We start from the raw sequence: 14,983 nt of genomic DNA, 5'->3' as shown, positions 1-14,983 counted from the left end.
TGGCCCAACAATATGGAGAGCCCTTGATGGTAAATTCCCATTAGAATCTTTCTCATCAGGATCAACCATGTTGAGTTTCTTGATGATCTCCCCTTTGGGATCAGAAATTATAGGATAGTTCACCTTTGCACCTGGCTGCATTCATCAAATACATGTATCAATATAGAAACAAACAAAAACAAACATGCATGCATGTGAAAAATTGGAAAAGAAACTCACAGTGTGGGCTTCAATGTCTTTGATCCACTCCTTGTGTGACTCTAAGTCATCACAAGACAAACCTAACAGTAAAACTCCTCGTTTGTTAAACTCAGAAGCATACTGAGCAATCTTACCAAGCTCAGTGGTGCAAACTGGGGTGAAATCACCAGGATGAGAGAAGAGAATGGTCCATTTATCAGAAAAGAACTGGTGAAGTTTGATTTTGCCTTGTGTGGTATCGACTTGAAGATCAGGAATAGTGTCTCCAATAATAAAAATCAAAAAAGAAATGTTTTTTTTTTAGAATTTTTTTATATATAAAAGACTTGTTTTTGATTAATTTTTTAATGGCAAAATAAATTATATTTTTGAATTTTTTAATCATAATATTATATTGGCAATATAAGTAATCAAGTCAAAAAGATCAATTTTACTATTTTAAATAATTTTTCAAAATTTGAATAAAAAGTGAAATAAATAAGTGATAAAAAAAAGGTTTTGATCCTCATAGGACTTGAACTCAGGACCTTCCCTTCATTGGCTCAAAACATGACAACTAGGCCAGACGCTAGTTAGTAATCATTAGGCCCATTCAGAACATAAAATAGTAAAATATGCACTAAATGGTTAAAATTGAAAAATAAAACACAAAGTTGCAAAAAGGGGGATTCGAACCCACACCCTTGAAGATTAAAGCTTTATCATGCGCGTTTTTTTCAATTGTGCTGTAACAATATAGTCATTTAAAGAATGACAACTAATAAATATATTTTAAAACATGCGCCAAAATTCAAATTTGAACCCAGCCATCTTCATCTTCTTCGTTGTTATAGTTACTATAACATTTTTTCCCTAAAAATGCAACTCTCTTATTTTTGCACCAAATCAAACATGTGAATTACTTAGAATTTCGCAAGGATTTCAAATATAATCATAGTTTTCATTTATTTTCACTATAACTCATGAATTTCGGGAAAGTACTCAATAGGGCTGGCAATGAACCACACTAACTCGAAAATAGTTCGAAACTCGATTCGAAAATTAAATCGTTGAACTAGGTTCATGAACCAAATGAGCTGAGTATGAGCTAAAAATTAAGTTCGTTAACTAAATGAGCTGAACTTGAACTATACATAGTTCGATTCGTTAGGTTCACGAGTCAACTCGTTTATATATCAGATAGATTATATTGTCCTTAAGAGTAGGTTTGAAGATTTGCTCTAAATCTTAGTATCATATTTTATTTTAATCTAACGGTTATAATTGATAATTTATATTCTTTTAAAAATTTTAATTTAAAATGTCATATATATATATATATATATATATATATATATATATATATATATATATATATATGGGACGACTCAAGTGAGAACACTTGGTTATTATGAGAAATGAGAACAATGAATCACGACCATTAAATTTTGATTTTGTTGATTTTAATGGACTGAATTGGTTTCTCTTTCTATGTTGATTTAAAATAAATATTAAGGATCATAGAAAGAGAAACCAATCCAATCCATTAAAATCAACAAAATCAAAATTTAATGGTCGTGATTCATTGTTCTCATTTCTCATAATAACCAAGTGTTCTCACTTGAGTCGTCCCCATATATATATATATATATATATATATATATATATATATATATATATATATATATATATATATATATATATATATATATATATATATATAAGTAGACTTTAAAAAATTACTTTTAATCCGTGAAATAAGCGAGTTGAACCTAACAAGATTAATCTAACGAGTTGAACCGAGATGTTCGTGAACTTCTAACAAGTCCAGTTTGAGCTGAAAAAAATTCGTGATAAACTCGAACTCGAACTCAAACTCGGCCAATTCTTAACGAGTCGAGTTTGAGCTGAAAAAAAAAGTTCGTCTTAAACTCGAACTCGAACTCGAACTCGGCCAATTCTTAACGAGTCGAACTGAGCTGAGGCGAGTTCGACTCGACTCGACTCGACTCATTTCCAGCCCTAGTACTCAAGAACCCTAAAATTTCAAATTAAAATTAAATGATGAATATGCACAATCAATCCCTAAAACCTTAGGGCTGTTATTCCCTACATGGTTCTGAGTAGATTGATATCAAGTTTTGTTTTAAATGATGCCTCTATCTATGAGTTATAAGTTTGAGTTTTTTACCTTTGAAAGTGGAGATCGAACCCTTGCTTAAAGGTGTTACAGAAGTGTTATAATGATTCAAATAGCTTCCTTAGGTCCTAAGTATGCTAACTGAATGCCTGGAATTAATTTAAAGTACTTGGAACTTTAAACCCGATGGCACCTACAAAACAAGAAATGTGAAATGGTGGATTTGATTCTGAGTGTTACAAAACTTTTTTGATGGTTTGGATTGTCTCTATATGGTATATAAAAGGTATTTGGATGGTTAGTTTGTCCAATGTGTGAGTTTGGAGAAAGTTTGAAGGTTAAGGCTTCAAAGATATGTTAATGGAGGTAAAAATGGTGATTTATGGTTTGGGGTGTTTTTGGGAGTGATAGAGATGATGGACAACTTCTAAATGATGATTAGAGGTTGTTTGAATGGTTGTTTGACACTCAGAACTTCTCTAACTCAAAATTGCTCAAAGAATGCAAAGATGGAAAAATGAGAATTTCAAGTTGGATAGTGACTTGGAGAATTCTGGTGTGTTTGATGTCATGATTCTTGCCCTCTATTTATATGCATAAATTAGGGTTTGTGGGTGGAGAAATTAGATCAAAAGAAGTTCACATGTGATAGTTGTAGCACTTTGCTTATTCATGAAGAAATTAAAAATCCATAGTTCCAAGAGAAGGTACAAGCATGCTTGGAGTTGTTGAACACTTTAAACATGTATGGTCTGAACTTTAGATTGAGTGTATGCAGCAAAAACAAGTTGGAAGCTCAAGGAGAGTGGACTTTGTGATTAAAGTCACTTTTCAAGAATGGAAGTCATGGCTTTATGTTTAAAATGGAATGAAACTTTGGACAAAGCTTAAAACACATGGATCATAGCTTAAAAGCAAGTGAAATCATCTGAGTTTAGTGTTTGGAACAAGTTACATTGGTTGCAAGAAAGAAATCTTTGCATTTGAAATGGTTTTGGTTCATAACTTCTTCATGTTCATGTTTGAATTCAAGTGTTATGGAGTCATATTGACAAAATCATATCTCATAACTCAAGTGATGAAATTTCATGCTAATTGTCTCTTTGGAAAGCCCTTGCTACATACTTCAATCCACTTGTTAAAAGTTTTCTCAAACTCCTTTTGAATCATGGTGAAAAAAGGCCACAAAGTTTGAAGAAATTCAAGTGAAAACACTTAAAAATTTTCTAAGTTTTTTGAACATAAACTTCTTAATTCCATATCTCTCTAAATAATCATTTTTTATGAAACCGTGAGCAGAGACAAAGTTGTTTATTTGATTAAGATCTACAACTTTCATGATGAGAGATTTTTGAGTGTGTAGGTGAAATTCGAAGTTCCAAAAATGAGGTCAAAATCACTTAAAAACCTTAATTTTGACTTTTGTTGACTTTTTGATTCTTGATGAATTTTCTTGATTTCTCTTAGTCAAATGTCTTAAATAGTCATATGATGATTTGAATCCTTAAAAGTTCATGGTTGACCATTTTTCACAAAAGTCAAAGATTGACCCACATAGTTGATTTTTCCATATGATTTGCAATTTTGTGGATTCCACATGAATCAAGCCATCCTCTTTAAACAAATGATATGAGTGGATTATAATGTTGATTTGGGGATCCTTGAATCATATTTTGAGCCATGTCCTGATTAAAAGTCAACTTCGTAGATGAATTAGGTAAAAAACCCTAATTGGTGCACCAGATAAATTTGAAAGTTGTTGATCTTGAATTGAGCCATTCTTGGACTTTGATTTTAATGGGAGGATCATTTAAACATGGGAGAATGTTTGAACTTCTTTGTGGGCCTTAAAACCCTAATTTGCTCAGTCTCCTATTGACCAGTCTTCTGTCTTAAAACACAAGCAACAAACAATTTTTGTATTTTTTATTAGCAAATGATGTATGCATGATGATGATGATCCTACTATTCGGAATATGGTGGGATCTCAGTGGTAAAAAATTGGGGTACAACATTATGTTATACCAAACTATCCATGTAATAATTCTTTTCATTTTTGTGGCCTCCTTTGCAAATTAAATGCCTTTAGAAAATATAATAATTTATTTGGTTGGCGTGTATATGGTTATTTGGTGGTGTTTGAAAGCAGAATCTCCAGACTTCAATTATCTTCTAAACCATCAGAAGGATAAAAATTTATATCAGGTTATATATAAATAGATGTGCAAGACTTAGATGATTGTATTGTTGTTCGGATGACAGGAGGATTTTTTTCCCTTCGTAGGGGGAGTGTGTTCGAAACCCATTGGTTGCAATAAATTTGCTTGCCTAATATTATTTGCTCAATCATATAATGACACACGTGGCACTTAATAAATATTTGATTTGATAAATAATATTCATTCAAATTATTAATTATTTTACATAATATTTTTAAATTAATTATTTTTTAATGTGATAAATTAATTATTTTTTATGTGATGTGGCAAAAATATGTAACATAGTGCCAAGAGTAATTGCCACATCACTGCCACCTCCACAAATCTGAAAGGAGACCAAAAAATATTGGGTAAATATTCAATAGAGGGACCAAAATATTAATTTTTTTAAGGGAATTAAAAGATTAAAAAATTTAAAATAGAGGAATCAAAAATGCATTTAAGCCTTCAAATTATAAGGTTAAATGATTTGGTGATGTACCTCTTCTTGAAAAATCTAAATTTTTTTCTTAAACATTAAAAAAAAAAAAATTAACAAATAAAAAAAAAAGTTAACTATTTAAATTCCTCCCTTCAACCTATCGGCACACAAGTAAAATCTCCCATCTTTTCTCCACTCCTCCGTCGAACTCAGTACTGTAAAACTTCAAGTAATATCGAGCGAAGTAACCACCGAGTTCGAAAATCGCCGTCAGAACGAGTCGAAACGAGTCACAACCCTAGCATGGATCCTCTGGAAGCAATAGTTGCTCAAATCCAAGGGCTGTCGAGTTCCTCCTCCGACATCACTCGTCTTCACACAATCTTGAGACAGTCTGACGACTCGCTCCGTTCTGACTCAAATCGTCTGTCTCCGATTTTCTCTCTCATTGATCCTTCCATTCACTCCCTCGGTTTTCTCTATATCCTGTATGCAATTCTTTACTTTTCCTTCAATTTTTTTAACAATAGCAAATTATTTGTTAGAATCTCTTGAGTGAATTCTCAGCTTTTAGGTTTTTTATTCCTGTTGTTGATTATATGTTAAAACCCTAGTTTCTGGACTCTGGAGCCTAATATTCACTATTTTTTGCTTAGGTAGTAATTTTTGTTTTGAATTTTGTACCAATTTTGATTAGATAGATTCTAATATTAATATGACCTGTTTAGATAAACTACGGAATTAAGTGCTTATGTATAAGCTATTTCTTTAACTAAAGATGAACTACTGAATTAAGGGCTTATGTATAAGCTATTTCTTTAACTAAAGATGAAATAAAATGAAATTGTTTCAAATAATCTATAAGTTGTTCTAATCTATGAAGCACGGACACCGGAAATATGACACTGACATGTTGGCACCATTAATAATTTGAAAATATGAATAAATTAGAGGTGATCACAAGTGGCGGTGTCGGTTTCAGAGGTGTCAGTGTTACATAGTGTTAATTAGCTGTCTCTAAGTTGATAAAAATTTATGGACATGTCTTAAGTTGTTAACAAGCAATGTAAGTTGTTCTCGTAAACTGCCCTAGAGAGCTTATGGAGATAAGTTTATCATAATTTGTGGATATGTCATAAGTGGTTTTCAGGAGCTTTCTCAAAGAGTATAACAAGTGTTTATGCTGGTGGATAAGCTGAAATAAGTCAATCTAAAAAGATCCTAGTAAATGAGATTCTGCTTGTCTAAAGTCAGTTGATAGTAGAGTAAGAAAATTAATGGTTGTTATTTGTAACACACTCACAATTTATTATGTATGTGCATGTAAACGAATGGAAATTATTCATCAATGGTTGGTTTTTATTACTTTAGTCTCTAAATTGTTTACTTTGAAGGAGTTGTATACTACAAGACAAGTGTTTTTCAATTAAAATATATTTTGTAGGTTTTTATTTGAAAAAAAGTATGTATAACCTATGAATACCATGACTTTGGCATGTAGACACCAATAATAATTTGAAAATGAAAGTGATTGAATGTATTCATATGCATTGGTGTCAGACACTAGACATGCCTTCCATCTGAAGTGTCGATGCTACAAATAGAGCAGATTATTAAGGAACTTTCTAAAAAATTGAGATAGAGTTCAATTTGAACATATAGGAAGAAGAGAATATTTTTTTTTAATAATAAAAAGTTGATAATGAGAAAGAAAGTAATTTGAACATATGAGTGCCTGTGTTGGAGTTTATCAAAACTGTTTCTTAAATCTTGTTCAAGTGCCTGTATAGTTTGTTATGGAATAGTGAATTTTCTTTATGTTTTTATTTAATTGGAGGCATGCATTTATGGTTACAGAGATGCATTCACAGCTCCTTCAGCTTCGAATCAGCCGCAAGCTGAGGAGGTAGTTCCGATCATAACAAGATTTATCAGTGCTTGCAGCGTGGAGCAGATCCGGCTGGCGCCAGAAAAATGTACTCTCTTTTTTTGTGCTGAAATAATGGAATTCAAATCTTGCCTCATTGAGTTTATTTACTATTTACCCATAGAATCGTGTTTCACCATCTTACTATAGCATAAACAGGTTTTAAGAACAAACATACGTGGAAAGATGGTGAAATATGTATGGATATTTGTGGAAAATTTGTTGTAATGTAATTTAGTAGGTATTTTCGCGTTACTGTTTCCTTTCGTGTCTGAGACTCTTTGAATTGAATGTTGACAAACTCAGTTTGAAGAAAAACTGACATCAGAGAAGTTATTTTAAGAATAATGAAGGGAGAAATTTTCAGACTTTTCATTTGAATTGGAGGGACTAGAAAGGGGGCAAGTAAAGTGACACAATCGATTTTCTCTTGAAATATCTTTGAAGGAACACATGGTGTCTATTACTCACAGTCAATTAAATTTTTTAAATTATAACAACTTAAACACAGGCTTTGATGTCTTTTTATTATTATTTGTATTTCAATGTATATTTGAGTTCTTGATAAGTTATACTTATTATAGGCATTATGCTCATACAAGAATTACTTTTTCTTTGAGTGATTTTGTTTGTTACTTATTGTTTTTGGACTGTTGTAGTTGTATCTGTATGCAAGAGGTTGAAGGACCAAGTAATGCTGCTGGAAGCTCCCATACGCGGGGTGGCTCCTTTGTTGACTGCTCTTCGGAAACTTCAAGTCTCCAGTGAGCATTTGACTCCTCTGCATGCAGAGTTTCTTCTGCTTTGCTTGTTGGCAAAATGCTACAAAACTGGTCTATCCATATTGGACGATGACGTTTTTGAAGTAGACCATCCGCGAGACCTTTATCTCTACTGTTATTACGGGTGCGTTGCTTTCTTCTTTTCTGTCTCTTTTGAGGTGAAAGAGAAAAATAGAGATTTATTCATATTTCAGTATTTGCATTTTAGAAATAGAAGATACTGTAGTATCTTCCACGTATTCAATTTGTTCTTTTCTCAATTAACAATTTGGTATGGTATTGAAGACCTTCCTCAATATGTAGACTGAGATATTGTATTCTTTTGTTTCATGCTTCTTTGATTTCCATCATAATCTTATTATTCTCCTCCCCAACTGCTTTTGATCATGGTTGTTTTAGGACAATTTAATCCAAAGTTATCCAGGCTTTTTGTTCTTCTTGCTGAAACTGAGTACCCATTTTTGAAACACAACTGTGTTGTATTAAGTAATGATGTAAATAGAGAGCGAAAATCACTACACACTTTCTTGAAACTAACCAAACCTTACATGTTTGAGTTAGAGCAAGTGTATCTGTATTCTGTATGGTAATCAGAATATATTATTGATCTTAGACACTATGTTATCATATACGGCACAGAGCAGCGCAGAGCGATGGGTAGCCAGCCCCATACGCGGAGAATGCATTGCACATGCTGATCTCTATCATTGTCTGAAGCCAGTGGTCTTTTCTTTTTGAACTTTATTTTTGAAAGATTCTTATTGCAGTTTGACTCCCAGGGTGATTTTATTGAAATAGTTAGCATGTGCGTTAACTTCCATTCCATTGCAGTTTTTGGTCTTCGTTTGATCTCCATCTTTTAAACTCTGTAGCTTACTGCAAATGTATTCAAATAAAATGAGATTTGACAGCTGAACTATTCTCTTATCTACATTGAATATTCAACCCAACATTTAGTGATTCAGGTTATGCTGTTTCAGAAGTTCTTAGAGAGGAATTTGCATATATACAGACTACAGTGTCTTTTATTTAGAATGATAACAGAATATGGTGTCTGATTTTTGACTTTCTTATTGCTGTTAGAATAAAGTATATTATAGTATTTTTTTATATTATTCTTGAATATCTTATTTTATTTCCTAGGATCTTGTATATCCTCAGTTTCTTAAATTTTCTCTTAGTATTATTTTTTATATTACTTAACTATTATTTTAATTTGTTTCTTGTTTCCCTATTTAGGACTAGAAACTTGTATCCCTATGTATAGGGGTTATTGTTTAGTCTTCTTTATTTAGTCAATATCAAACACATTCCATTATAATAATATTTCTTATTATTTTCTCCCCTCCTTTCATCTAAAATCTCACAACTTTAAGTCTTACAGGGGTATGATATGCATTGGACAGAAGCGCTTTCAGAAAGCGTTGGACCTTCTGCATAATGTAAGTAATCTAAGAATAACTGCAACTGGTATAGCTCGTATTTTGTAACTTTGTTTTAATATCAACTGTTTTGTTCGGCGATGCTTTTAGTAGCTAATGGGTAATATTTTCTAGGTTGTAACTGCTCCCATGACTATGATGAATGCTATAGTTATTGAAGCTTACAAAAAATATATATTGGTTTCTCTCATTCGTCATGGACAAGTAAGTTTTTATATTCTTTCTTGCTTTGGCGACACAGCTTAATGATGATATTAAACCAAAATATTGCTCTTACATAATTTTGAGAATTATTTTATCGTAGAAAGTAATTAAGAGAGAAGTTTTAAATGATTTGTCTCATTTCTTTACGAGATTGCACTGGAATTGTTTCCATATGAATCTCAATCAAAATGCTGTCTTTAGTATCATAAGCCAGTTCGTTCAGCGATGGAATTTTTCTCATTTTGAAAAAATTACACATTATATTGTATGTTCTTTTTTATGTGGTTAATCAGCTAACCTTCCATATGTTGTGTGGCAGTTCTCTACCAGTCTTCCCAAGTATTGTTCTACACTTGCCCAAAGAAATCTGAAAGTCTTTTGTCAGGTATGACTTTGATTCAGTCAAGGCAAGAAAAATATAGAAGACCCTTTTTAACAAAATATTCACATTGGCGTTCTTTTATAAGATATTTTGTTTTGAGCACATTTTTAAATCATACAATGGTAGGAGGATATTAATCTTGTTAATGGAAGTGATTGCTCTCTCAGCTTTCTGATTTCCCCTCGGTATTTGTTATCCTCTAACTGGATTGTGTCTATTGTTGATAGGTAGACGTGGTCTCAACTTTAAATGTCTGAATATTGTTGGTTGATGAGTTCGGACCCTGATATATAAACTATTGTACATGTATCCTAATAAATTATAAATAAGGGCAAAACCTGAGCTAATAATTACACCCTAACAACAAATATGCTCATAAGGGAAAAAAGGAAAAAGGAAACATTCTACCCTTGATTATTGCTATTACAACGTTCACTTGGTTGCTTCGATTCTCTGACTGTATTTGACAACAATAGCTTTGTTTCCGACTAAAGGCACTTGCAACTGGTTTAGTTGTGGCTTTGGAGTTCTCAATGGAATATGGACAAGAGAACTTTGTTTGTTTTACTATATTTCTGTTTGAGATCCGAACATATATTGTGAGTGAGGTTCAAAGATATTTCCGGGTCATAATAGTTTTGTTTGTCCAATCTATTATACTGTGGAGACTAAACATTATCTGACCCGCATACATAGGGTTTTGGAATCTGTCATAATGATTAGCCCCTACCACAATAAATAAGCCTGCTTCAATTTTTCCTCTTTCAGGTTGCTGTTTGTAGAAACCAATTTAAGATTCCATTTGTGGCTTCCCTCAGTTTTTTCTTATTCATAATTTTGATTATTTAGTTTTAATTTTCTTGCACTATCAACTTGAAGAGAAACATGACTTGTCATTAGCTAGTTTGGTTTATTAATTTGAAGCAAGTTTATGAATATAATTTGTTTTGCCTCTCAAGCATATATTTTCAAGTTAATAACTTGAGCCATGTTGACTTCTATTCATTTTTTCTCCCATTTCAGAACCCTTACATGGAAATAGCACATACTTATAGCACTGGAAAAGTTGCAGACTTAGAGGCATTTGTCAATGCACATGCAGACAAATTCGAATCTGTGGGTTCTTTCTCATATTCATCCTTTACTTGAAGCATCTGGCATTGAGATTAGAATCTTGGCTTTGCACTGAGTCTAATTTCCGGTTCTTATGTGACATACTGATACTTTATTTGAAAAAATTGTATTTCAGGAGAACAATCTTGGACTGGCTAAGCAGGTTGTATCATCTATGTATAAGCGGAATATTCAGAGATTGACACAGACATACTTGACCCTTTCTCTCGAAGACATAGCCAACACAGTGCATTTAAATAGTGCCAAGGAAGCTGAAATGCATGTCCTACAAATGGTTGTCCTCAGAATAATAAGTTATTTTCCCTTCATTTTCATGTCACATCAACATTCTTAACACTCGTAACATACTTCTGAACTACAGATTCAGGATGGTGACATATATGCAACAATCAACCAGAAGGATGGAATGGTGAGGTTCTTAGAGGATCCGGAACAATACAAAACCTGTGAAATGATTGAACACATTGATTCATCAATCCAGAGGTATGACTTTTGTTGTTATACTTTACATTAAGATCATTAAGTACAATGTCTTTTCCGTACTACCTGATATTACAATCAGCAACTTTCACCTGAGAAATTCAAATGAAAACATGCTGCCAAAGAAGTTTTTGATTAATTGGTTAATTATGTCCAGAATAATGGCACTGTCGAGGAAACTTACCAAGTCAGACGAACAAATTGCATGTGATCAGTTGTACTTGTCCAAGGTGAGTGTTCAACCGTTTTCATTCTCTTATCTGAACATTTGCTAAATGTATTTAGTCCCTAATAAAATTTGTCTCCGACTTTTTAATCCCTAAAATATTTTCTATCAACACTTTGATGACTAATAAGAGTTGCTCTCAGGTTGGAAGAGAGAGACAGAGATACGACTTTGATGACTATGATGTTCCACAAAAATTCAACATTTAAAGCTAGGCTACATATGTTCATAAGAGTTTGTTTGGTGCTGTGAATGATGCAAGTAGATCTGTTTCATTGACCTTTTCCTTTTACTATTACTTACCTGGGTTCTGTTAATGGGGGAGTGTTTTATTTTGCTCCCAAGTGGATTTGTCCAACTGATTAAAAAACTTATTCTGTTGTGAATTCACTTAGTGGATGTTGAATTGTCTTTAATTCTCAATTTGTTGAAAACTTTTAACTCATTTTTGCACATTCATGTATGCTCTATTGTTGGCTTTAGCATGATGCAGTAATTTGTTGGGGTCTTAATGAGAATGTTTCATTTCACAACATTTTCTGTAAGTAATACTTTCAAACAAAGTTATGAGTTATAAACGGGGAAATTTCATTTACACAACTCTTGTAGCTATTTTCCGCGTATCGTTTTTTTCCCCTTCAAATTTAGGGCACAATCCTAGCTTTGTGTGGCATAGTATTTGTAATGCAAAATTTATTTTAAAGAAGGAAGCAGATAGTGCTGATCTACCTGTTTTTAATGAGAAGTGGCCTAGTGACGTATTTATTCTTCTCCCTACGCCTCATCAACTTACTACTAGGAATCAATTGTGTGACTCATTTGTTATGTCTACATAGCAAGTGGTGGAACTCTTAAGATAGTTAACACATTCGTTGATCTGATTAGTGCATGCAGAATTCACAATACTCAATTCTTTGATTCGGTTACAAATGATAGAAGGGTCTTTCTAAATTGTCCCAAAATTCATACATTTGGCGACAAACTCCCATTTGTTCTATCATTTGTGGGGTAGGCAGTAGTAAAAGTGATGCTTCTACACTTTTTTCAACATCTTTCAAAATTTTACTATTGAGAATTGTTCTCCTTTTGCTGTTATTTGGAATTTGGATGCAAACAAAAAAAAACAAGAGCTGCGACAATGTTATCTTAAGCCAAGAATTTTAAAGCAACATCTTCTTATCAAACTACTTGAAACAAATGGAGTAAATCTTCAATATTGACATGTCGATTAAAAATCAGATATAAAAAATTCGACATAAAAGAAAGGATATGGCACATTGAGAATTAAAAATTTAAAACAAAATACACAAGTAAATATTGAGATCTAATACATAAAGAGAACAATGATACATTGAATAATATATCATCATATAATTGAAGTCAACAAGAAACACATAGGTTCCTAATTTGAACTTTATTTAAAACATAATTGAGACAAATTAGAAGTTTGTCCCTTATTCAAACACTTCCTTTGATCTTAGAGCTATATTTAGATGCTACATCATGAAACCTATCCCATAACATCACACCTCCATACTTAAGTGACCTAACAATAGGCAGCAACTGATTTATGAGATCTGATGATGGCACAAAACCATTCTGAGCTGCATTTCTTGAGGTAGGAAGTCCAACAAAAAAGTTTCTAGCAGGGATAGAATTGATCCACTGATTCCATGAATTCTTAAACTTAGTTGGATTGTTTGTCTCAAAGTTACAAATAGGATTATTGTAAAATTGAACCCAAACATAGTCAAAAAGGCCAGTAGAAAGTGCCCTATGAAGTATATTATCTTGAAAGGGACACATTGGTGCAGCAGTTAAGTAATACTTTTTTCTAGAATCTGAATTATAATGATCATGTAGCTTTCTAGCAAGTGTTGCATAGTGGAGTTTACTACCTCCTTCAATATCAAAATCCACTCCATCTAATATAGCATCACCAAAAGGTCTAGAGTTTGAGTTACCTCCCAAAAAGTTGTTCCAAATGTAGTCAGCAAGTTGCATAGCATCATTTTGTGATGATAAAGAGTATGTGTTTCTATACTCACCACCAATGGAAAGCATAACCTTAATGCCTTTATTTTGACAATTCTTTATGCTGTTTCTCAAATTTTGGCAATTATTTGGTACACAATGGCCAGCTAGATTTAACTTTGGAGATTGACCATTTCCAAAAGTTGAAAGGAATGCTATGTTTACTATTTGGAAGAGGCCAGAACTGCATGTGTCTATTAAGCGTCCATCACCATTGTTTTGGCCCCAATAAACTACCAGTCTACCTGCATTTGTTGGTTGGAAAACAAAGCAAGTGAAATTGAAAGGAAGAGAAGAAAAGGGTAAGAAGGTTTTTTGCTCATGACTCTAGTTTATAAGTCTTGTTAGAAGTTTCATGTTGGAGATACTAATATATAGAAGCTTGAAACTTAGAAGGAGAGTTACACAAAATGTCTTGCTTTCAATAATTTTCTTGTTGGTGGGATCCATGCTTTCAACAATTTTCTTGTTGGTGGAATCATGAGACTAGCAAAAGTGAACTCTTCCTTATAAGGACAAAGTTCCTGACTTTTGATAAAGGGTGAAAAAATAGGTCTGGTCTGTCTGGTAAATTTGTTTTGTTCATATTTTTTTTATGGAACGGACTAAAATTATAGGTCCGCACTCTCTAATATGTCTATCTTGCCTATCTATTTTTCGGTTGGTTTTGCGAGACGGACATTAATATAATTTTTTGCAATTTTAAGTTTTAAAAGTGCAATGCAAACGATTTTGCACTGCTCTACCCTCATTATTCATAAGGTGGTCCAAAATTTTAGATTCACTTTTAACTATGTCTGATCTACCTCGTCTTATTTTTCCGTGTGTTTTTGCGAACGAATTTACCTGTTTGCTATTCCTACTATTGATAAATTAATAAAAGTGAGGGACATTTGTAAAAAAATAGTGTTACATTATTGATCAAATTGGGTTATCTATCATGCAGACCACTCATAGAGCTTATGCTTTTTGTTCATAAATGTAGAATTGACCTAACAACACTAACAACACACGTAGATTGATTCAGTTGATAAAAAATTGATTCACATATCGAGAGGTCGTAGATTCAACTCCCATTACTCATGTGAGAATCTCTTTTATGAGTGATTTGTAGGTACCTCTATAAGTGTTTTTTTGAGCCTTAAGATCTATCCTGACTCTGATGAACCCCCTGAGTCCAATTCACATAAACTTTTTTTATATCTTAACCTAACATATATCTTAAGTGATTATATATGAGAAGAATTTATTTCTTCTATGAAAAATTAATAACTTCTTCAAATTATTTGGTTTAAACAGGGGCATAGGTACAAGGAGCCGATTCGAATTAACGACATCACACTTGTTCATCTATAAAAAGTTAAATTTTAACCACTAAACTATTTTATTTTAATTATTTTATTAATTTAGAT

General features: G+C 32.5%; 1 protein-coding gene and 1 pseudogene across 1 annotated transcript; one reads left to right on the top strand and one right to left on the bottom strand.

Annotated features, from left to right (window-relative positions):
- Positions 1–5,115: 5,115 nt before the first annotated feature.
- Positions 5,116–11,953, top strand: LOC131632889 (COP9 signalosome complex subunit 3). The gene is made up of 11 exons (XM_058903613.1): positions 5,116–5,448; positions 6,818–6,936; positions 7,547–7,793; positions 9,054–9,111; positions 9,226–9,315; positions 9,635–9,700; positions 10,721–10,813; positions 10,947–11,105; positions 11,193–11,314; positions 11,469–11,541; positions 11,681–11,953. Exons 1-11 carry the CDS (start codon positions 5,264–5,266, stop codon positions 11,744–11,746), a joined length of 1,278 nt encoding a protein of 425 aa, XP_058759596.1. The 5' UTR covers positions 5,116–5,263; the 3' UTR covers positions 11,747–11,953.
- Positions 11,954–12,813: 860 nt separating this feature from the next.
- Positions 12,814–13,982, bottom strand: LOC131632891 (basic endochitinase-like; annotated as a pseudogene).
- Between the last annotated feature and the right edge of the window lie 1,001 nt (positions 13,983–14,983).

This window comes from Vicia villosa, unplaced genomic scaffold (assembly GCF_029867415.1).
Source record: "Vicia villosa cultivar HV-30 ecotype Madison, WI unplaced genomic scaffold, Vvil1.0 ctg.001048F_1_1_3, whole genome shotgun sequence".
In the NCBI taxonomy this organism is placed as follows: Eukaryota; Viridiplantae; Streptophyta; class Magnoliopsida; order Fabales; family Fabaceae; genus Vicia; species Vicia villosa.
This window is presented reverse-complemented; position numbering and strand designations above follow the sequence as displayed.